The 25,179-nt window shown below is 36.4% G+C and overlaps 1 protein-coding gene across 2 annotated transcripts in view; it reads right to left on the bottom strand.

Moving 5' to 3' along the window:
• Positions 1-4,623: 4,623 nt before the first annotated feature.
• The window catches only part of PDGFA (platelet derived growth factor subunit A), a 37,515-nt gene continuing 16,959 nt past the window's right edge, over positions 4,624-25,179 (bottom strand). The window contains exons 5-7 of one of the 2 annotated variants that reach the window (XM_052000601.1): positions 9,027-9,153; positions 8,301-8,383; positions 4,624-7,254 (exon numbers count right to left, since the gene is read on the bottom strand). In XM_052000601.1, coding sequence (XP_051856561.1) covers positions 8,328-8,383; positions 9,027-9,153 — 183 coding nt within the window. In that variant the 3' untranslated portion in view covers positions 4,624-7,254; positions 8,301-8,327. The remainder of the gene's footprint in view (positions 7,255-8,300; positions 8,384-9,026; positions 9,154-25,179) is intronic. The other variant, XM_052000610.1, reaches the window with a different exon arrangement.

Here is a 25,179-nt window from a genome sequence, read left to right as displayed (position 1 = left end):
TTGCCTCAGTTTCCTCATCTAAAAATGAATTGGAGAAGGAAATGGCAAACCATTCCAGTATCTCTGCCAAGAAAATCCCAAATAGGGTCATAGAATGTTAGACATGAGTGAACAACAACCTTGGTTCATAGGCCACAAATTTTTGTCATTTGTTCCTTCATAACTTTACTTGCATGAGGCAATATGAAGTATAAAGTAAGGCAAGTATAACATAATAGAGGTCTGGGCCTGAAGTAAGACGACCTGGGTTCAAGTCCTGGGTATAATCCTGGGTACATACCCAGTGAAACAATAATGATTCTGGGTTCAGAAGACTTGGATTTAAAACCTCCCTCTGCCACTTAATATCTGTGTGAGTTTGGACAAGTCAATTAATTTCTCTGTCTATTTCTTCAACTTAAAAATGAGGGGGATTGGATATGGCCTAAATGGCCTCTTAGGTGTCTTCCAGATTTGGATTTAGGATACTATAAATTTATTTAGCTACTAAACATGTGTATAAGAGACTCAGGGATTTCCGCACTCAAAATTCTCTACAGAATCACAGATCTCTACCAAAAATTTCCTGTCTTTACTATTCCTTTAATTCTTTCATTTTCTTTTTGGAAGCAAACAGAGCTAAGTGACTTAACCAGAGTCACATAGCTGATAAGTTTTAAGGCTAGATTTGAACTCTGGTCCTCCTGATGCTAGTCCACTGTACCTCCTAGCTGCCCCTATCCTTTCAATTCTAGTTGCTGCCAAAGTAAAATCTTAATCAGTTTTGTCTGATGTGCTGTATTGACTTTCTAATGGATTTTATCTAGCTCTCTGGCCACCCTGTTATCAATCCTTATTCATCACTATCATTCTCCTAAAATGCTGCTCTTATGTTACACAGATAGGAAAACAAAAATCAAAAGCAAAACCTTCAAGATTTCCACAATGTTTAAAATTCCAACTCTGAAGCCTTTCAAGATGCCCAGCAATCCTGCCCCAACCCCTCCTCTATCAATCTTGTCTCCCATTATTTCCCGGGGCCTAACAATGACTTCTACCCCCGAATGTGAATCAAAGCATAGTTTTTCAACTTTTGTGTGTACATTGTTGTTTGTACATTTTTCTTTCTCTTGTTTTCTTTCCCTTTTAATGATTTTTTCTTGTACAGCATATTTAAAATTGTATATGTTTAACTTATATCCTCTTTCTTGCCATATAGAGGAGTGGGAAAGGGAGAAAAGAGGAAGAAAAATTTAGAGGACAAGGTTTTACAAAGGTGAAATGTTTTTAAAAAATACATTTTTGCATGTATTTGGAAAAAATAAAATAGTATTTTTAAAAATTGCTTCCAAAAAAGAACACTGGGAAATGAGTGTGGACCACAACATAGCATTTACACTCTTTCTTTTATTGTCTACTTGCATTTTTATTTTTCTTCCTAGGTTGTTTTTATCCTCTTTTTTTTTTATTTTTATGTTTTTGTTTTTGTTTGTTTTTTTTAATTATAGCTTTTTATATACAAAACATATGCATGGGTAATTTTTCAATATTGACCCTTGCATTCTATTTCAACTTTTCCTCTCCTTCCCTCTATCCCCTCCCCTAGGTGACAAGTAGTCCCATACATGTTCGATATGTTAAAATATATGTTAAATACAATATGTATACATATTTATACAGTTATCTTATTGCACAAGAAAGATTGGATTTTGAAAGAAGATAAAAATAACCAAAACAAAAAACAAAAATGCAAGCAAACAGTAACAGAAAGAGTGTAAATGCTATGTTGTGGCCCACACTAATTTCCCAGTGTTCTTTCTCTGGGTGTAGCTGGTTCTGTTCATTACAGATCAACTGGAACTGATTTGGATCCTCTCGTTGTTGAAAAGAGCCACATCTATCAGAATTGATCATCATGTAGTATTGTTGAAGTTTATAATGGGCTCCTGATTCTGCTCATTTCACTCAGTATCAGTTCACATAAGTCTCTCCAGGCCTCTCTAAAATTATCCTCGTGATGATCTCTTATAGAACAATAATATTCCATAACATTCACAGACCATAATTTATTCAGCCATTCTCCAATTGATGGACAACCTTTCAATTTCCAGTTTTATAGCCACTACAAAAAGGGCTGCCACAAACATTTTTGCACATATGGGTCCCTTTCCCTTCTTCAATATCTCTTTGGGATATAAGCCCAGTATTTACCCTCTTTCTAAATCTGATTTTTCTTATGTAGTAAGACAACCATATAAACATATATTGTATTTAACATATACTTTAACATACTTAACATCTATGGGACTACTTACCATCTAGGAGAGGGGATGGAGGGAAGGAGGGGAAAAGATGAAATAAGTTGCAAGGGTCAATGTTGAAAAATTACCCCTGAATATGTTTTGTCAAATAAAAAGCTATAATTTTTTTTAAAATGACATCCTCTCTTCTGGAATGTTCTTCATCATTTAGACCAGGGGTTCTTAACTTGAGATCCACGAACTTGTGTTTTAAATATTTTTTTAAGTGAATTTCAACATAATCATTTTCTTTGTCATCTTTTATGCTATTTTATGCACTTTAAAATGTTGTTCTGAAAGATCCGTAGAATTTCTCAGACTGTCAAAAAGGTCCATGAAATTATCTGGGAAAAAAAAAAAAACCCTAGTCTAGACAAGCAGTCTTAATCAGTTAGGAACCACTTTAAATATCATTTCCACTTCTAAGTACCTTATCTAACCTGATTGGTTTTTTTTCTCTAATAAGCAAAAGTATATAGAGTGATGCTTCTTAAACTTTTTCATTGCAGGACTTTTACACTCTCAAAATTAATAAAGACCCTGCCTACAAAAGCTTTTTTTTTTTGGGGGGGGAGGGAATGTTATAGACTATATATAAACATCTTTTAATCTTATGAAAAATTTTTTATGTCAGAGATCCCCTTTAGTCTGAGAGATGCCTAAGGGTCCCCAGATCATTTTAAGACTACTAATACAGAGCATACACTCTGTAAAAATTCAATTTGCTTTTGTACCCTGTAGATGGGAAGTCAGTATGTATTGGTAGAAATATGAATATATTCTAAGTTTGTTGAAACCTGGGACTCATTTTATCCCCAGAATGCCTTGTATATATGGCTCAAAAAAAAAAAAAAGGCATCGATGATCCCTAAAATCCTTTCTACCTATGAAGCTTTGAATTGAAACTACTTGAAATGATAATGTGATATGATGGGAAGAATGGGGTTTGAGGGACAAACACCTTGAAAATCAAAAAGAATTATATAATTTTTTTCCTTTGATAAATCTTTTTTTAAATCCATTTTCAATAAAAGTTAGTTTTGGTTTTTGCTTGGGTATGAATAGAGCATTGTTTCAATTAAGTAGACTCAAAGACTTGGTACTGAAAAGGATCAATCATTTAACCCAATTCTGCTTTTTTTACACATGGGGGAAACCAAAGCTGGGATAAGAGAACTAGTTTGCCAAAGGCCATACAAGCCATCAGCATCCTATAATGGAAAGAACACTATTTCTAAAGTCAGAAGATCTCTTTTCAGATTCTGAGTTAACTATCTTTGTGACTAAACTTATGGACTTGAGACCTCAATTCAATCCTCTCTCAGACACTAGAAATATGATCCTGGAAAAGGTCCAAATTCTATTTCTTCGCCTATAAAATGAGGATAGTAATAGCACTTACCTCACAGGGTTGTTGTGAGGGCAAATGATATAACCTTAAACAGGGGCTTTGTGGCTTACTAAGAAATATTTAACAAAATAAATGTCAAATAAAATATAACGTAAAAAATTTGAAGTCAATACAGGGCCTAAGATGTTTCTGGATGGCTTAGTATCCAGCTCCCACCTTCCCTATTTGAGTGTCACATCGCTGATTAAGGTTCCTTCTAGTCCTGATGATGCTAACTCTTACAAAATTATTTATCCCTCTCTTAGTTTCAGCCCTTACTATTCCCTTACTTCCCTTTTCTCTTTCTTTCAAAAAGTGGCTATGCATTTTACCCTTGGTTGGGGGAGTTCCTCCCAGACCCAAGCTATCTTTTGTCACCTCTCCCATTATCATACTCCCAGGACCCAGCAAGCACTTGGTTTAAGACAGAGAGGCCAGTCATCTCCAAAGGGATGATCTGTTAGAAAGGAATGCTGGGAATGCAGACAAAACCTTAACAAAAGGAAGCAGCAACAGCATCGATGACACTGAATTTTTTTTAAGTCATCATCTCTGTAGCCAATTCAAAGACGGGTCAATGTTTGCTTAAAGCAACCACAGGGACCACAGGGCTCGGACACAAAGACCATATCCCCTAATTCCTTGTAAGAGCCAGTAATGAAATTAACCGCCGACTCCAACTCTGTCATTGAAAGGGCTACCACAGGACCCTTCATTCAGTCTGTAGCTCTCCTCCCTTTGAAACCATGACAGTCTTTATGGCGGCACCAGTCAAATAATGCCTGCCTTGGGTTACATTTTCTCTGGGAACTAAATATACCACGGAGTTAGCCAACTCCCTGCCACAGCAAAGGAACCACAGGGTATCCTTACAAAGTGAGCCCCTGATTTACTCCAGCACCTTTCTTTGTTTTTCTAACATTTTCCCCAAAAACCTATGAGGAGAGCACGCCATGCTTTTTCAGCTACATGATTTTAATGGGTAAATGAATTCTTTCATTAGATAGCTTGCAAAAAAAGAGAGAGATGAGCAATATTATTGGCATCTCACTAAAACATAAATATATAAATTACACTTTTACACATTAAAAAAAAAAAAAACTTTAGACGACATATACATTCATGGGCATAGCATTGTGAATGGTACCCAGCTGAGAGTAAGCACAGGTGGCCAACAGAACTCAGGTTTCCACTCTCTGAGAAGAGAGCATACAGCCCCTCTGGGCATCTGACTGGTATCCAGGCAAAGCTGAGTTCTGACTTCATGCTGCCATTAACAGCCTGTTTGCAAAATTGCTTTTCTGTTGCTTGAAATGTGATCATGCCAGAGAGGGCAAGAACAAGTTCAATCTTTTCCCCAAAATTTGAAAGGCTACAAATGTTGGTTCCCCTCAGCCTCTTCCCACCCCCACTTCCCCATCCTACCCCAATCTCCTTAGTGTTTACATCTCAAAGCTTCAGTTCATTCACATTCAGAGGCATTCCATTCAGGCTGAAAGCCTTATCATAAAGACATGCTACTTTATAAGTTCCTCTTTAAAAAACAAAAACAAAAACCCTTTACTTCACTAACACATACAACAGAGAGAAAGTTTCCATCTCTTAGGAAAAATTTCATGTGAAATGGGAAAAACAATTTAAAGGAATATAGCCACATGACCTATATGAGGGGAAAAGAATTAAGGCAGCTGAACAAGCCACCAGGGTAATAGAATAGTTAACTGTCTATGTCTACCCAAGGCCAAAAGCCAAAGAAAAATGGAAAATAAAATCAGGCTTTTGCCCGTGCCCTCCAAGCAAGCCTGACTCAAACATGGTGGGGTTTTGTTTCCCCTTTTAAGTTAAATTCAACCAAATAACCCCTCTGACTAAAGTTTTCACTTTCCCTCCCAATGGCTTTTGGCATCAGATAGACAGCCTCAGTCAACTAACCAAATGTTTGGTCTGTGTGACAATAAATGAACAGTTAGGCCAATTTCTTTCATCAAATTGAACTGACCAATGAATCTGGAATTTTAAATATGACCACATCTCTTTAATTTTCAAAGCAGTGGGTGGGGCCTGAAACCAAATGGGTTCAGCTGAGCCCTCCAGTGAGGACCCAATGGAATCCCCCGTACCACTGGCATATGCAAGAAGCATATGCATATCAACCAGCCTCTACATATAGCAAGGCGAGCTGGGTTTGAGACAGAATTTGAACTTAGGGGTAGAAAAATATGACCATAAAATGTTGGGGGAGGGAGATTTGGATTCCTTTGGAGGTGGAGTTTTTTGTTTTGTGATGAGGGTTACGGTTTGGAGGGAAGGGAGGGAAAAGGGGATGGTTTCAAGAAAACATAGCAGGATTTCTCAGGTATATAAAACTGTTAATTTTAGATAAAAATACAAACTTCACCTTTACAAAAAACACATTTCTGTTGAATACACGCAAAGCATAACATCTTACCAAAAATAAAGAATTTTAAAGTTCTGTTCAAATATTGGCAGCAGGTCCACTTCTCTGCTGTGACAACATTGTACAATACAGATACAAGAAGTTGTACATTTTCACCCAGCCAAACATGTCAAAAATTAACTTTCTATCTCATATATTGTAAAAAGAATGGCAAATTGCTAACACAGATATCACTGACTAGTCACCAATTGACAAAAGCCTGGAAGGGAGGATTTGGCATGGATGTTTCTATGATTGGTTTACGCACATTATTTTACTGAAATGGCTTAAATTAAAAGGGAGGGGGAGGAAGGAGAAAAATATAAACCCAGAAACATTTAGAAAATTATGCATAGGTAGGTATACCATGTTTATTTTAATACATCTCATTAGTTTGCATCCTGCTAGGAGAAATACCATCATACTGCCTGCCTTACTGTTACAGCAGCCTTTTTCATGTGTTATTGGTAAATGGAGTCCAAGAGATTTAAAAAAAAAAAAAAAAAGCTAGGCAAAGAATAAAAAGAAAAGCTTAATAATCACTTTATGGTGTAAAAAAAAATCCACTTAAGGCTCTCAAAAAGGTTTTTTGTATAGACTTAAAACACTACGGAGCGAGGATGTATTGTGTCTATAGTGTTCGCGTGGCATTGGATACATTCCTGGTTGTTGTTGTTTTCTTTTTGTGTGTGCCTGTAGTCCATCAGTGTCCATCCATCTTCATCAAGAAAACAGGCCTATTTCTTGATAAAAAGCACCTTTGACCACTTTTGACAGAAATCCATTGTTCATTTAGATTTTTGTCACATTTTTGTAGGACTTTTGGGTCTCATCCATTCAGTCAACCTTTTTTAATTTTTTTTTGTATGGGTTTTTGTGTAGTTTTTTTTTTTCTTTTTTTTTTTTTTTTGGACAAGGAAGCTTCTTATTGTTTCACCGAGTGCTACAATACTTGCTTTGATGTCACATTAAACAAATGTACATTGTCTCTTTGTTCTCATCAAGTGTTCTTTCTGACAGTTTTTCACAGAGGAGAACAAGTAGAATATACTGTCAATGAAGCACCATACATAGAAGGTTCAGGAATGTAACAAACCATGTACATCCGTGTCCCAGAGAAAATTTTCTAGCTTATTTTCACCTCACATCTGTTGGAGAAAAAAAAAAAAAGATACAATCACTCTGGAGCAAGTATCATTACTGACATCAGCAACCAATCAAAAGACATTCTAAATGGAACAATTAGTCCAATTAAAATAGCACAGAAAGTTGGTTAATAGGATTTAGCGGCTTCTGAGAACTGTACAAGTAAAATCCAAATCATCTTTTTAGTAAAAAAAAATTCTCGAGTCAAAACAAGGAGATCTAGACTCACATCCCAACTCATGATTATGTTTAACTTTAACCATGGCAACCACTTTACTTGGTCTCACTTTTTTTGTGGTAGTGAAACTGACACGATCTATAAAGTTCCTTGAAGTTTTAAAGTATTATAACTCAGGAATTAGGAAGAAACTATCCTGCTTCCCCACCCCCAACTCCTATGTTTTAAAAATTATATAAAGGAGATATAAGATCCTCATAGAAAAAATCCTTCAGTGAGACAACCATCATCAAGAAGGACTGGTGAATCATCTGCCATGGGGTTGGGGAGAGACATGTAAATTTTTCAAGCTCCTTTCTTCCTCTAGGATTCTGATTTAGAGTACTAAATCAATGACTCATTTTTCTAAGAAGGCCAAAATGAGTGTGGAGATCCTCCTGGGTCTAGAATGAGATTTTTCTAGACATTCAACTTTTAAATAGCTCAATCCTTTAAACAGAAACCATTTCCAATCTTATAATCCATTCATGCATTATTACAGGATGCTTTGACCCTCCAAATCAATAAAACAGAGAAAACAAAAGCCAAAGGTAGGATACTTCAGATCACAGAAGCTCAAGTATTAATTAGGGCCTTTTCAAAGGCAAGAAAGGCAAAGAGTCGAGAATAGAAAGGCCAATGGTTCCAGGTAGCTTAAAAGGGAAAAAACCAGCAGGGTAGCATGATTAGAGCCAATCATATCTAATCTCTTTGCAGCTTTTAGGTAGCAAGTGTCAAGATTGGAAAAGTGATTCAGTTGGTGTGATAAAGAGTTTGATTGAGTTGTCCATTGTTTGTGGGATTATAGTGTATCCAGTTTTTAGGTCCTACCTGATTATCAAATAACTCCAGTGGGCTTTAGGTTGGTTTTAACTTTTTTCTTTTCCGTTTTTTACCTGTTTCCCTAGGCCTTCCTGTTAACATAAGGGCAAGGAGGATGAAAGCTCTAAGGGAATGCTATTTGTTTCAAAACTGAAGTTAAAAAAAAAAAACCTAAGATGCTTTTCTTTCTGAAAGAAAACTTGATAATCTTTTGCATTAAGGTACTTCCTTGTATTTTTTTAAAACTGATTTTAGGAGTACATTATAAAACCATACTGCTTTGTAAACAAAGAAAATAAAAACCTAGATTTCACCTAAGATTGGGAGTCTGAAGTTAAAAAATACCTCCCTTCACCCTTGCCTTTTCATCCTGAAAAACTAACTTCCATTAAAAGAAAAGGAGAGGAAAAAACTTTCCACCTCACACCTTCATTCCAATCTGGTTTTAGCCATATCTTTAGCTGTACCTGGGTAAGATTATAACCCCCTACATATACTTCCCCTTCTACTCTCACGCCCTTACCTCTCCATCACAAGTAATCTCCACTTCCAAATTTTTCAGTTAATCTTTATTAAATGTAGTTGGTATCTATGCTCAAAGATATATGCCACCCCAAAATCCATTATTCACCAAATATTCTAACAATTTTGCTGGCACCCCTCCCCGACAGACAAACCTTACCCTCAGGAAACAAAAATATAAAAGGTACCCACATCGAGAAGGTGACCACTTACCAGTTTCTTCTTCTCGATAATCTGAATTAGAATTTGATGACATACAGGTGCACTCCAAATGCTCTTCTAACCTCACCAGAACTTCTTTTAATTTTGGTTTTTTCCTAACATATTCCACTTTTGCCACCTGCAAAATAATAATAAAAAAAAAAAAAATACTAGTGAGACCCAATTGGTGCTTTAGTCTTGAGCAATCACGTGCTGAAAAAGCATGAACTCTAAGAGAGTCAGTTTTTTAGTAAGACTGCAGAGCTAACTAGTCACTTAGTACCAACCAGAACCCAGCTCTCCTGAAGAAGCATTTTCCATTTACTTGCCAAACAGAATGCAAAGGGATGTCTTCTGAAGCTTCCAAAAAAACCTAGATGCCTTCTAGTAAAATCCCCATACCACTATGAAAAATAAATCAAGAACAAAAATATTCTAAGTATCATAAAATATTTGAGATTTAATTGGGTTTGTACTCATGTGCTTTGAGAAAAAGATGCAATAGAATAGAAAACATTTAGTTGTAACCAGCAGAGAAAACCACAAAATAGAATATCTTTTTGAAGATAGTTCCACACATACATTATTTAACATGTCTGTGTTTTGCATATCACACCACATTATTTTCATTTAAATCAGTCAGCCAATAAAAATAATTAAGAATGTTAATATATTAGGGTTTGTTGACCTGGCCAAATACGTTAACAACCTACACAGGGGAAAAAAAAAATCAAGAATTTCAGTTTTCCCAACATTCCACTTCAGCTTGTTTTCAGAAATTTAGGCCAAAGACCCTGGCACATAATCCTAGCTTGATGAAATCAGTTCCCAAGAGGGCTGAAACATCCACCCAGAACAGACAGGGCCTTGGTTCTAAGATCTGGGGCGAGCCTGCACTCATGGCATTTTGAGTCAATGTGGATCCCAAACTGAGATTTTCTATCTTTACATGAGACAGCTCCATGGAAGATTCTGAATGAATCAATCAGTTTAATTGGCCCCAAGTGGCAGCTGGAAATGGAAATAAAACATTTAAGATTCCTATTACCCTTCAGGAACAGTACTAAAATAAAATTATTTTCTTCCCAAAGAAGTTGATATATTTATATGTGTGTGTGTGTGTGTGTGTGTGTGTGTGTGTGTGTGTGTGTGTGTGTGTAATACAGTGTAAGACTTTAGGAGATTGTGGGATAAAAATCATATTGACATATCACATGCCAATCAAGAGCCAAATGCCAAACTCAGCCATTTTAATCTCCAGTACTTTCCACAGAGTCTACTTATCTTGGCGCAATGTTGAATAGGGGTCCTACAACAGTCACTCATAGATTGGGAAAACCAGACAACAAGATGGAGCTAAACGAACTTCTAGAGAATACTTGCTATCTGGCAAAGCACTTTCTCATTCAAGGATAATTCCAAGCTATCTGTGAGATTTTTCTCTTTCACATGAAGGGGTGCTGAAATCTCCTCAGTATGGTATTCAAGGCCCTTGAATGGGACCCTTTCTTATGCTAACCTAACCCTGTTTTTCTTTACTATAATTTCTTAACTTGGTATCCAGGGATAGATTCCAGGTGGTCTGTGAACTTGGATCAAATTAAGAGTTGGGGGGAGGGGAGGAGAGGAGTTTGAGAAGGGGAGTTTCCTTTGTAATCTTTTATTTTATGCATTTAAAAACATTTTGATCGGTGACCCAAAGGCTTCAACTGCCAAGAGTCCATGACATTAAAAAAAATTAAGGATCTCTGTTAGACAGAAATGCAGTTGGTAAGCACTAAGAAGAAACCAACTGAAGACCCCGTATAATTAAAAACCCTGTTCTCCAGCTAGGACTATCTCCTGTTCTTCATGGGTATGTTCATTCCAAACTTGTATGTCTTTCTAAAATATGAGAAATAGAGAAGAGAAAATCTATTAGATAACTTTAATTGGATGTTGCAAAGATTTAAATATTAAACTCATCATCTTTCCTCACAAACTCTCTCTCCTCTTCTTAACTTCCTCATCAAAGGTTATCAAAGATACTACTATCCTCCTATTAAAGGTACCACCATCCTTCCAATGCCCCAAGTTCACAACCTAGGTGTCATCCTTCACTCCTCAGTCTTTGTCTCTATCTCTGTGTCTATCTCTCTCATCCCTCCGTGTCTAATGTCAGCAAGGCTTGTCAGATTTTACTCTTAAAACATCTTAAATACACCCTTTTCTAATCCAACACTGCCCTCATAACCCTGACACACCATTTCATGCTTGGACCACTGCTTGTCTTCTTGCCCTAAGTCTCCCTACAAATCAATCATATTCCTAAAGTATAGGTCTAACCATGTCACACTTGCCTCTTTCTTCCACTTCTCATCCCCCTCCCCAATAAATTCCAATGGCTTCCTATTACTTCCAGGATCAAATATAAAAATCTGTTTGATATTCAAAGTTTTTCACAACTGCCACCCCCATCTTTCCAGTATTCTTATACTTTATACACCCCCTAAACTCTATGATCCAGCAACACAGCCTTTCTGCTATTCCTCAGAACAAGATATTCTACTCTATTTTCCAAGTCTGAGAATTTTCAGTAGCTGATCCTCACACCTGAAATGCCCCCTCTACTTATCTCTGCTGAGCATTTTCTGACTTCCCTGACTTCTTTCAAGTCCCAGCTAAAAGCCTTGTTGTATAGGAAGTCTTTCTCAATCCCTCGTCTGCTACCTTTCCTGTTGATCATCTCCAATTTATCCTGTATAAAACTTGTTTGTGTGTAGGGTTTTTTGTATGTGACTACATAGTCTCTCCCACTATTCTGTGGACTCCCTGTAACAGGGTCTGTCTTTTTCCTTTTCTTTGTAGACTTAGCATTTTATTTACTAAATGCCTGCCTAAATTTATGAGCCTATAAACAATAGCCACCTGACTTCTGTGGATTGAAAGACGAATTAAATTTAAAATGGAAAATGACAGCAATTTCCAATTCCTCCAAATGCTTGCTTATGGGACCTTTCCTCCCTTTCTTTTTAAGGAGAAAATGTTGTTCCTCAACAAGTGAACAGAAAATGACACAGTGACTCGCATTATACAGATAGTTTAAGGCAGTCATAAGGGAATGAAATCATGTGGATGGCCAAGACTGTCTACTTCATTTTACCTATGTAAAGCTAGAACAAAATTCATTGCAACATCAAGATATTCATGAAGTAAATATACACATGCTATATTAATTGTTAACCCATATATGGTGCAAAGAGCTTTTGAGGAAGACATGTGAAAAGGTATTTCTCTATGTATTATGACCAAAGATGATATAGCCCTAAAGTAAAATTTTGGGGAATAGCAATTGGTTTGTGTCCTATTTTGGAGATAGCAGTTATGAGACAACCAAGACCATTTTATCTGAAATTTCTCTAAGAATAAACTTTCACATGAATACTCACTCATAAGGCATGCTATCCTAGTCTATAATAAGGTTCTTTTTCTCTTTTGCCATATTTATTATTTGCACTGTATTCTCTCACTGGGAAACTCTACCAAAATGATCTTTGCAACCCCTCACCAACATTGGTCCATCAAACCAGACAGCTGGATTTGAAGCCTGAACCCAAAAGAAATTGAGGCAAGAGCATAGCAAGAAAAATCTCTTTTCTTACCATCTGAGCGCAAACTTTTGTGTGTGCTAAGATAGCACCTATATTTATTAACCCAAATAGACCTTGTAGGGTCGAAGGAGTGAAGAAAGGACAGGACATGGACAATAAGAACATTTCTAGGTGTGGCAGTAAACTAAGAGGAATTTTTCTTATGTCTGTTCAAATCTATATTTTCACCTTAGATTTCCACTGCCAATCTAAACACAGCCTATAAGAAGGTAAATTATGCTAGTGACCCATTGGAATAAAAGCAACAAAGAGGTATTTTGAAAGTTTCCTATCAATAGGAGGTAGGAGAGAAATTGCAGGAGAGAAAGGGCATTCCCCAGCTCTGAAAAGCTACCTCAGAATATTTTTCTTTTTTTCTTTTGTGAGTAGAAATGGATGAATATGAATATATCATCAGGTATAATGACCCCACTCAGACATCATTACTACCTACATCTACTTTCTATATTCCACATGAATTCTATTCCACATGAGTGTGGAATAGTGGAAAAAACACTAGATTGGGAATAAGAATGGAATTTAGATGCAAATCCTGTTTGCTCCCCTTACTATCTGTGTGCCTTCAGGCAAAATTTTCTGAGTTTTATTTTTTTTTAAATGAGACGGTTGGCCTAGATCACTGTGTACTGACAAATGTTTAACACTTAGCTCTCTGATAAAACAAAAAATATATACAAGCACATTTTTCAGTTTAAATTGCATTGCTATATGTTGGATTACTTGCTGCCTAAGGAAGGGAGTGGGGAAAAAGGAGGGAGAAAAAATTTGGAACACAAGGTTTTGCAAGGGTGAATAGTGAAAACTATATTTTGAAAATTAAAAAAAAGCTTAAGAAAAAATAAGGGAAAAAAACACTTTGATTTACATTGTTAACATTTTCCCCATCATTTTCTTAATTGTCTACAGTTAACAAAATCATAAATCAAATGCTCATTTCTATGTAGCATGCACCAATTTCCAAGATGTAAAATCCTCACACTGAAAATTTAACAATCCACTAGCCAATTAAAACTGGCTCCAGAAGAATATTCACAACTTATTTGGCATTTAACGGTCCTTTTCATCTCTGTGGCCTTTGCTTTGTCTACAAGGAGATCCCTGGTAGGATAAATAGGGAAGGAAAGAACAACATGCTAAGCATTAGAACCTTTGTCTCATCAGCCAATTCTACAAATGAACAAAAATTATCACAATAATCAATTCCAACTGTGTAGTTTCAAACTACACTTAAGCACTTATACCCAATACAAATTAGACTGGAGAATGACTTAAACTGTTAAATGTGAATGGAATATATAGTCAAACCTGAAGAATGAGGATCAAGAATTCAAAAAAACATGGAAACACCTAATTAACTGATGCAGAAGGAAAACAGTATGCAGGACTACTTCATATAATAAATAGAATAATATACACAATGACTGCAATATACACAATGATTACAACGTGAATAAACATAAGTTGGAAAAAATAGAATAAGCAGAAAAATAGAAACAGTGACTACAATATAGAGTGATTACATTGTGAACAAGCAGAAACGCGGGGGAGGGGGAAGCAGGGGAAGTAGAATATACAATGGCTACAATATTGTAAACAGAAAAGGAAAAAAATAGTGAAACCAGTTTCACCTGGAGTTGAGAAAATGTATCCCAATCCCAGCTCATTTGAGTATAGAATATTATAGAGAATATTGCATACAACTTCATAAATGCTTGGTGTTTATTTCTGATAGATCACTTTTCTTAATCTTGGGGGATATTTCTCTAGTTAGAAGAGGAGAGAATATAAAAATAAAAGATTAACAGCAAAAGAGACCAATAAAAATAAGATTTTTTTTAAACAAACCTGAGAGGCCAAGTATTAAAAGAAATAGCAACTAGCAATGAACTAAGAAAGGGCGGGTTTTTTTCTCTGATCAAAATCTTTTAAATTTCCAAAGAGTAAATATTTATTTTTTCTGCTATTGCTCTGTGAATGCCTAATATTCCTGTCATTGTGTGTGTGGTTTTTTTTTTTTTCCCTTTCCTTCTCAACCACAGGACTCGAGCACCACACACCATTCAATTATGATCACATTTTCCCCAATTTAGAAAGTACAGCAACAACCCTCCACCATACACACACCCATTTAAACTTATTGAACCTTCAAGAGAAGGTTCAGAGACCCAGCTCACCCCATCACTACCCTTTTTAATCAACAAGAAAGCTATGCTACTCTTCTTTTGCCCTAAAAACAAAAGTACCACACTCAAGAGACTGAGAAGCAGCAGTGCCCAAGTTAGAAACCATTTTCCAAGGCTGTCAGATTCCCATATAAAAAGATTAACAATTGCCTGGGTTACTGAAGAACACTGTGCTGAAAGGCCACCAATGGGTCAAAGCAATGTTTCCATTTCTGATGGGCAAAATTTAAAAATAGGTGGGTCAAATAGATTTAAACACCTCCCCCATCAAAAAGCATATGACCTTCACATAGAACAACCTGCTCTTAAGGCCAGGAATTATAGGCAGCAACAGTCTAAAACAAGATTACCAAAAATGATGAGCAACTCAACCAAAATCAAATCAGAATGTGAGAAACAGTTCATTAAAAACTGTTAATGTGGTTTTTTAAGTCAATAGACGCCAGCAGTTCCTCATATATGTTCTAGTGTTCTTCCCACACCATCATTTTCAGAGTTTGATGTTGGTCTAAGAAATCAAATTCTTCTCTGAGGTCCCATTTATAAACAAAATGAAACAAAAAAAAAAACCCTAATACTTGATATATATTTATGCAAGAAGCCCACAAGACTGTACATATTGATCTAACCAAGCAAGACCACAAATTAATATTTTAAAATTCTTCCTCTATCTGATAACATAATGGAAAACCAAAATTGAGGTGGCATTGAAAATATTTAATTTTTTAATTTGGAGCACTCAGATTATAACTATTCTCTGTAGTCATCTCCTTCATTCCTAGACTCTAATCCACACTAAATTCAAGGACAAATGGTTTTCTAGATCTCATTTTCATTACTAGGGCATCTTCTTTTCTTCCTGCCCTTACCAATGGTTTCCATGTTGCCAGTATCAGGACCTTTGTATTCTGGTCTTTATATTTCCACTAACTACCCTACTAAGCCTGAGCTTCCTTATCTATAAATCAAAAGAGCTGAACTAGACACAAGAGTAGGGAACCATTTTTCTGCCAAGGACAATTTGGATATTTATATCATTCACAGGTCATATAAAATTATCAACTTTTAGAACTCAAGCAGTGGGAGGTTGCTTTAGCTAGTTTTCAGTTCATCATCACCTGTTGTTACCTTAGCAAATTATTTTGAGAACCTTCTATGACCCACAAGCCAGATGCTCCCAACAAGTGAACTAGAGGATCACAAAAGGTCCTTTTCAAATTGTAAAATTCAATTCTACTTATGTGTGTCTTATATCTGGCTTGTGTAGGAACATCCAAGATCCAATTTCTGGGTCTTCAAGTCAAAAACTCTTTATAGGGTACCCTTGCAGCAACTGACAGTGAAAAGGAACCTTACCCTCCATACATACATACATACATACATACACACACACACACCAGCAATAAGGAAACTGAAAGTACAAACCCAGTTCTGCTTTGAAGTAAATGTGACTTCCTGATTAGGCTCTCATTTTCCATATCTGTTAAAACAAGTAGTTGAACTAACTAACCTATCTCTAAGATCCTTTCTAGTTCTAAAAAGTGCTCAAGTTTTAAAAGTGCTAATCTGTATATGATGTTCAAAATATTTATAACTCTAATATAGACTCAGTACCATTTGTTGCCTAGGTTCCATACTCCTACACACTCCCCACCTATACTATCCCCATAATGATGTTAAAATGAGTTTGCTCAACAAAATTTCAGGTTAATTCTAATTCGAGGGCCTGTCAAAAGTTTGCTTGGTTTACAACTTTGGAAATGATAATAAAAATGCAAATTGTATTTGTTACACAGGTCTTTAGAAGGGAAAGGAAAAGTGATAGTGAGAGAGATTATGGTGATATAAATTGTGATGATATAAATAAAAATATATTTAAAAAGAAAAAACTGCTGATTTTCTAGATTTTTTTTTTAGAAATTATTAAGAAGAATTAAAGACTTGCATATATCAAAAATATAAAGGGACAAAATGGAGAATGTTCTTTATTCCTAAAAAAATTCTAAATTAAAATGTTTATCACTTGCTCTCTAATTCCGATTTTTTGGCCTTTATTTCCAAGCTCATTAAATATATTTCAAGATGATTATGCACTTAGCACTAATTAAGTTCCTGATATGTATCAAATGGTAGGGACATTAAGAACCAGTTAAGTTCTTTGAAACCCAGTATTTTGAGCCTAGCTATCTGTCCCTTACTCATCCCAAAGGGCCACAGGCACAAATTATAAGCTTTCATCTAAATACCCTTCATTATCAACCTGAATGCTCGGCAAGACACTAAGATACCAAAGTGAGAGCTACTCTGCAATATTTTATTTTGTCTGTTGGCTTCATGATTGCTTGGGGCAACCTTAATGAAGGTGTATAACTATATACCACCAGCCACATAGTACAGATACAAAATTCTGAATGGATTTCAATGAAAATGTTTTTGTTTTCTCAATAGGTATCCTAGTATTTCACTTTTGGAAAAGAAGCCTTAAAAATGGTCTTTCCACATCGGAACCCTATTCTGAAACATATATTGACTGACCAATATCTCACATGTTCCATTTCTTGGTAACCCAGCCATATTTCCTCTTATACCCTGGACTCCCTCCTTTATGCATGCATGCATTTTCTACACCAAACCCCCTTTTTTCAAAGACCAGAATCATAGTCAAATCATTACTACAATTACTACTGGAAAGAATGTCAATCTACCAGTCAATGGCTTTACTCATCATCCTTGTCATTTTCTTTACAGACCCCAAACAATTCTGTTTATATATTGTCTTCCCTCATTGGATGTTTCTTAAGAGGGACTATATCTACTTTTGTGTTGATGCACTCATCACAGCTCTTGACACATAGTAAGAATTTAATAAATACTTCATCATTCATTCATTCATTTATTTCCAGGAAGAAGTTAAAGAGGTGGGTTTTCAGTGAATAATGCCTATTTTTTAGTATAAAATTAGCAGTTACAATATTATTTATATTCAAGGTTCAGCTCTTCTAAGAAGCCCAGAACATGCCACAGAAGGGGTCTCACATAATGAGATAGCAAAAGTTCTAACTCTGAAATCAAATGACTTAACTTTAAAATTTATAGATGCTGCCATTTACTTTATCATGTGGAACAAATCATTTAACAATGGGCTCCAAATTTCCTTGGCTACAAAATCAAGGGGTTCAACTTTTTAATCTATGAACTAATGAATTTTTTTAACTTCTCAAGGACTGTGTTCAATCTTAGAGTGAAGAAGATTATGTTCAGAAATAAGGATGATGGGGAGAGTAGGCCGTGCAGTAGATAGGAAAGAGCACTAGCCTCAGGGTCAGGAAGACTCCAAATCTGGCTTCAGACACTTAGTAGTCATATGACGCTGGGCAAATCATTTAACTCTGATTGCAGAGAGAGAGACAGACAGAGAAAGAAAAAGAAACAAAGAAATCGTGGATGATGACAGTTAAGGGGATACAATTGAACTAAAGATCATTAATTTCTCTTTGTGATAACAGAGTGGCATGGAGTAGAAAATATACAGGAGACTTGGATTGTAGTCCTAGAACTGGACCATCTAGCTGTGTTAACTAGGATAAAAGTTTCTTTATCATTCTTCTCTTCTCCCTGGGTCTTAGTTTACTGATCCCAAAATGGAAGAATTGTTGGGAGAGGAGGGAATAACTAGGTTACATTTTCTTTGAGTAGTTCTGTTACAGATCTGAAATTCTGGATCCCCAAAAACAATAAATAATATAATCACAACCTAGACTTCCTCACTTCCTTCTACCCAGTTCTCTGCCCTCTGCCCCTTAAGTCACTCTTAGCTGATCTAGCTGAACAGATAGCTCCAATTAGTAAAACAACAAGGTTGTATGGAAAGGAGTGCCACAGAACTCTCTTTTTAGATCCTAGCCATCACACTTGCCCACCAGCAGCCTTTATAGCACAGAGGAATTCATAGCATTATCTTTACAACAGGCCAATTAAGGGGACAATATTCTCAGGCTATTCCAGTAACAAATCCCTGGGTAGAAGAACAAGTGCATGATCAGAGGCTTCCAAAACTCAGTACATTCTATCACCAGCTGCTCCCTACTTGGAAGAATTAGGGAAAGATGGGAGAGACACTATGTCAAAATCAATCTGTAAATTAGTCCAACAAGAATATTGAATGCTTACTATGTTCCACACCCTGTGCTAAGCACTAGAGGTACAAAAAAGGCAAAAATTAGCCCCTTCCCTCAAGAAATTCATATTTTAATGGAAGATAAAAATAAATGACTGGCATATATGTGATTAGACTTCTTTTTGTTGTTCAATCATTTTTCATTTATTTTTCAATCATGTCTTCACTTCATGGTCCCATTTGGAGTTTTCTTGGCAAAAGATATTGGAGTAATTAACCATTTCCTTCTCCAGCTTGATTTACAGATGAGAAAACTGTGGAAAACAGGATTAAATGACTTGCCTGAGATCACACAGCTACTAAGAGTCTAAAGTCAACTTTGAACTCATCTTCCTCACTCCAGACCTGACACTCTGTCCAACTACTGCCACTATGTTTACAGACTATTTAGAAGGTAATCTGAGAAAGGAAGATACTAGTAGGTAAAAGGAATAGGAAAGAATTCCCAAAGAAGGTGGAATTTTAGCGAAGTCTTGGAGATAGCCAAAAACACCAAAAGGCAGAGCATTTCAAGGGAGATAGTCAGTGGAAAGAATTTCAGTTATGGAAGACGTAACAATATATTCGAGGAAGTATAAGTAGATCAATGTAGATAGAGCATATGACAAAATAAATTCTATGAAGATCATCTAGTCAAAACCTCTACTTAATAAAATAAGAGGAAACTGAGACCCAGCTCTGTCACTGAGAAATGTAAGCCAAAATAAATCACTTCTTCTCTTAAGTCCTAACAATCTGCAAGACATATGGCAGTTGGGATTCAAAGTAATCTGGCCAAAATAGGTGGATCATAGATACAATTAGCTCCCAATGAATCCACCAATAGGGGAAATCAACTTCAATTTGGAGAAAAAAATTTTTTGCCTTTTATATCATTCCTTGAAGAAATGATGATGATGATGATCATCATCATTATTCTTATGATATCCACATTATATTTAATATTCAGGCAGAGAGCTAATTAATACTATTTGCACCTTACATATACTATGAAATTTGATTCTCACAAGAACTCTTAAGAAGATGATTCCATTATGCTCATTTTATAAATGAGGAAACAAACTCTGAAAGGTTACTTGCCCAATATCTGAGTGAGGTAGGATTTGATCTTTCCATCACAACCAATTCTATTCACTATACCAAACTGTTCCACCATTTTTGACCAGCCAGCAAACCTAGCAGCGATAGAGATTGGGCAAAAACTAAGAAAAGGGAATTAAAAAAAAAAAAAAAAACAGATTCTTCAAGGGAATAGAAATGGATAGGGGTCAGAGGATGTGGGCCCAGTGGACAACTCCACCCCTGGACTGCAGCAGGAACTGGCCAAGCCTCTTATTAAATAGAGCCCAGTCATGGAAAATCAAGAAAGCCTAAAACAAAGACTCTTTCAAGGGAAGAGATGCAACACATTTCTGCTACCACATTCTATAAATAAATGGAGAACATTACATTACCCCTACCCACTCAGGAGACTCAACTGTCAATAGATGGCCGGAGGCCCTTCTGAGTGAGGGCCCTTGACACAGGTGCCTTCCCAAAGAAACAAAGATTAAAAGTCATTATATCAAGAAGTCACAATCACTTTATCAACACACAGTATGGAAACGAGTTTTGGCCTGGCTACTTGTGTAATGTGGGGGAATTGACCTTTATGCCTGGACATTTTTTCCAATGTGACAAGTTCTTAGGGAACTGACAGGCCTATGAGGTCACTGCCGGGTTGGTGGATTTTTTTTTTCCTTAAAGGCCTTCAGAAATCTAATCAAAAGACCATATTTATTCAAAAAATGTTCTACAAAGTGGGGAGGGGGAAAGGACTAATCACAGTGCCTAAACCTGATCATATTCTTAGCTGCTTTCCAGGAATAGCCCACATCAACCCGCTAACCATCACTTCCCTACTACCTTCTCTATGACCCCTAAGTTAGGGTTAGCTAATAAAGACAAAGACATTCAGTTCTAAATATGGAATCTCAAGAAAAAGACTGAATGAAATGCCTAAAATAAGTCATTATTTCAAAGCTCACCAGTGTCTGACAATTGCAGTAAATCAATATGTAGTCTGTGTAATGAGTTCTGGTGTGACACTAGCCAGGAAGACTAAGAGGGGTAACGAATATGCAGCCTCTACAATAAGTATCCTGTTCCCTGCTGACCTCTTGTCCCCTTCCATGGGAAGACTCATGAGTGTTTGGACCAGATGTTTTCATCAGAAGGTCCTGTTTAGTATGGGGTGGGTGGCAGCTTTTTGTAGGCTAGAGAGGGTGAGCAAGGAGGCACTTGTGCCCTGAGCAATTTGCTTAGGAAGAATTGAATGAGAAAATGATCATGGGCCATTAGATTAGTCCTTGCATTTCTGATGACTTTAACTCTTGGAAAATAAGAAGAAAAAAGCCAAGAAATAAATGAAAGCTGTATGATCCAAATTGCACATCACAGGAACGGAAAGAGACCTATTAATTTAGTTTCATGCCTTCTCTTCCATTATCTCATGGGGAATCATGCTATACATGTTAACAAGGATTTTCCAAGACTCCAGGTCTGGAAAGGTACATTAAGTAAAGGACAAGAACATATCATATTAATACTACTGATGCCACCATGAGATACTTTATATACCAACTTCAGGACTGACATTTCATACCTAATAATGGTATACAGCTTCTGTTGCCTAGTATAGTATTATCTTCCAAATAGTGGCCACTTAATAAATACTTGACAATTATGACAACACCATTTTAAGGTCTATGAATTGAGGAGCCCTCCATTAAAGTAGATTTACTAAAATTATCAACTGATTAAGAAAATACATAACAAAAATAGTGCTTAGTGTACAAATGAATTTTCAAACTCTACATTAACTACAGAAATCCACAGAAATTTAAAATAATAAAGGAGACAGGTGCAAATGCTTAGGCCATCACATATAATTCATCTGGGTGGGACATATGGGTCACAAAAGGCATTCAAGCCAGGGGCGTCAGGGACCTCACATTAAAATACACAGCAGCCTGAAGCAGCTGCACCACTTGATAAACCAAAGAAAGGTCACATTTCAAACTGCATCCCATAGGCTACAAGTCTGTGTGCCCCCAGAGCCAGATGAAGAAGAGAAAATTGACCCAGTATTTCAAAACACATGAGAAACAAAGTTCTTTTTTCTGTCTTCCAAATGTCTTCTACCAAGTAAAATGATTTTAAGCACACCTTCATCACTCCTGTTGGTAACTCATCCAGCCTCCTCAGGAGAATGGACTTCGTAAGAAGTTATCCCCAAAATAAAACTTATAAAGTATTAAGTCCAAATACAAAGGGGCCTTTAGAAATGAGGAGTCACACTAAAGATTCCTCCTCTTCTCTACTCCCTCCACAATCAGTCCTATTAAATCCTAACTTTCTTGTCTTGATTGCTATTGCTCAATTTGGTACAAGAAATTCTATGTCTCAAAAGCTACCATCCTCTTTTTAGATAATAAAGTTTAGAAAGAAAACCAAGGTAAAATTTTCCATTGAAGAATGAGGGTAACTTGCAAAGATATTAATTAGGAAAACAAAATGGGAGTGGCTCCATTAATCAGGAGGAAGGGAGAAACAGTAACTCTAGTGCAAAAATAAACTCCTATAGAAAGCCAAAATAAAGGGGGAAAAGAAGATAGGGAGGCAGGAACAAGGAATGTCATTCTTAAACCTGCAAATAAGATGTGCCCATCTCTTACCAACATATGAGCCATTTAACTTTGGTGAGCCTCAGCTTCCTGTTATGTAAATTAACAGGGCTGGATTGACCAACTCTAAAGCTGTTTCCTACTCTATTTCTCTAGAAAGCTGTTAGAAGAATGTTGGTCTCTTCAGGAAAAGATCAGCTAGCCAATACCTTTAATGGTGACATCTCAATTACAAAACACTCTTCCAGGGATAGCTGCCTGATAAAGTTTTAGATAGTCTTTCTTCTCCCCTCCCCCCCAAAAAAGTCAAGAGATTGGAACTTTGCAGGCAAGCACTCTGGAGGTCATTAGGAAAATCACATGCTCCAAATCTTTTTCTTTCTTTCTTTTCTTTTCTTTTAAAAAGAATTCTAAAAGATCTTGCAGCAGAGAGAAATAGAAATTACTTTCTCAATACACCTCCCCAGAGATCAAGATAACCCCATGACACATTTTGATTCTTCCCAAATGCCTCCACATTACAAATAAATGTCTGTTAAGTCATGTGGTATTCAATTAAGAAAATACCATTTGATATATCTTCAAGGGTCATTATTGACCCAAAAAAGGAGGGCTGAGCTTGAATGGTGTAAATTTATGGGAGGAGGGATCCCTGAGGGAGGAAGGATGACTCAAATGGTCAACAAGCTTAAAGCAAAGCTAATACATGAAACTAGAAGTCTCAAAATATATTCAGTAGATCTTTTGTTCTTAAATATATATCACATCTAAGTTAACAGACTATATACATACTTAGAATTTCCACTATACTGCCATTAAGTCCTTCTGTACTGAAGGAGAGAAGCTCCTGAACTGTTTAAAGTGGCTTCACAACCTTGGAGTTTTCACTGGTTCCTAATTTCCTTCTTGGGACAGTTGAACTCTCCAGAGAAATCACCATTAAAGATACCTGGTCACTACACACACACACACACACACACACACACACACACACACACACACACGAGTTTCTCTGCATTTATTCTTAATAGAACCAACACTAAAAAATCTCAAAGCTCTTGGGCTTTATGCAAAGTAGCACCTATCCAATAGTAGATAAAAGAATCAGCCCTTCTGGAATTGAGTGGGAATATATATACACGTGTGTGTGTGTGTGTGTGTGTGTGTGTGTGTGTGTGTTTTTCTATGAGAAAAGTGACAATCCCTCATTTTATAGATGAAGGAAACTAACTTGTCCAAAGCTAGTAAGCAAAAATAATAAAATAGTCTTAAGAAACTATTTCTAGCCCTGTTTTATGAAAACTGAGACCTAGAAAAGCTAACTATTGGGGCATGCACAAAGAGATTCAATAGACCCTGGACTCTATCACACATTCCACCTGTGACTGAGTGGTCATAGATGGACCATAGATTTAAACAGAGTAGGAAAGGACCATAGAAATTAGGTCCAGTATTCTCATTTTATAGATATGGAACCTAAGACTCAAAAAGTCATGTGTCCTGCTGAGAGTGAACAGGAATATAATAATTGAACTGAGTGCTTGCCTCCTTCTAAGTTCAATGACTTACTCATTGCCCACATTGACTCACAATGTACAACAAAAAGAAACCATCCTTAAATTGATTTTTCTTTGGCAAATTTAAACAGGTAATGTTAGATATCCTTTCCCTAATGCCCTTGAAAGAAAGGAATCACTTTCCTCTATGTAAACCATCTGTGAATTGTGATGAACCTTGAATTACTAATAAGCTAAAAATGACTTCTAGAAATCTCATTTACCCAACTTTCCACTGCCACCTGATAAAGTTAGGTATGAACCAAACATGATAACAAAATGTTTCCTTAATTCTGGACAGCTTTCATGGATGTTGACCATCAGTCAACAAGAGACAAAGAACAGAGTGGGATCTATGCCAAGTCAACACCCACTAATCAAGAGAAAACTAGTCAAGAATACATCCCCTCAGGGAACAGCCACAGTAATTAGAGCACCAGCCCTGAAGTCAGGAGGACTTGAGTTCAAATCTAATCTCATTTACTTAACTAACTCAGACCCTAGCTGTATTACCTTAGGCAAGTCACTTAATCCAAACCGTGTCATTTAAAAAAAAAAAAAAAGAAAGAAAGAAAGAAAAGAATACATCCCTTCTCAGTGGGAAGGGAAGAAGCAAGGCAATGTCTGGATCCCCACCTAATCGCTTAATTCTTGGGTGCAGTAGAAAAAAGTCCTCAAATTAAAAACTTTACAAAAGGCACTAATGGGTTCAACATAATGTACAGTTCTAAAGACTTATAACCAGTGGAGTTCCCATAAATAAAAGACTCTCAGATTCAGTTCCAGAATACTTTATGAAAATTGGGGTATATAAAACTTAGAAACTACAAGTATCCTTCACAACACATTCTTTTAAGTAGCAGGTACTTTTTAGTAACTATAGATCATCAACAGTCAGTCAATTAGTCTGGCAGCTACTACATGCCAGATATTG

The sequence above is a fragment of the Antechinus flavipes genome, chromosome 1 (genome assembly GCF_016432865.1).
Source record: "Antechinus flavipes isolate AdamAnt ecotype Samford, QLD, Australia chromosome 1, AdamAnt_v2, whole genome shotgun sequence".
NCBI classification, from domain to species: Eukaryota; Metazoa; Chordata; class Mammalia; order Dasyuromorphia; family Dasyuridae; genus Antechinus; species Antechinus flavipes.
Note: the sequence above shows the minus strand (reverse complement) of the source record. Positions and strands in the feature narration are given on the sequence as shown.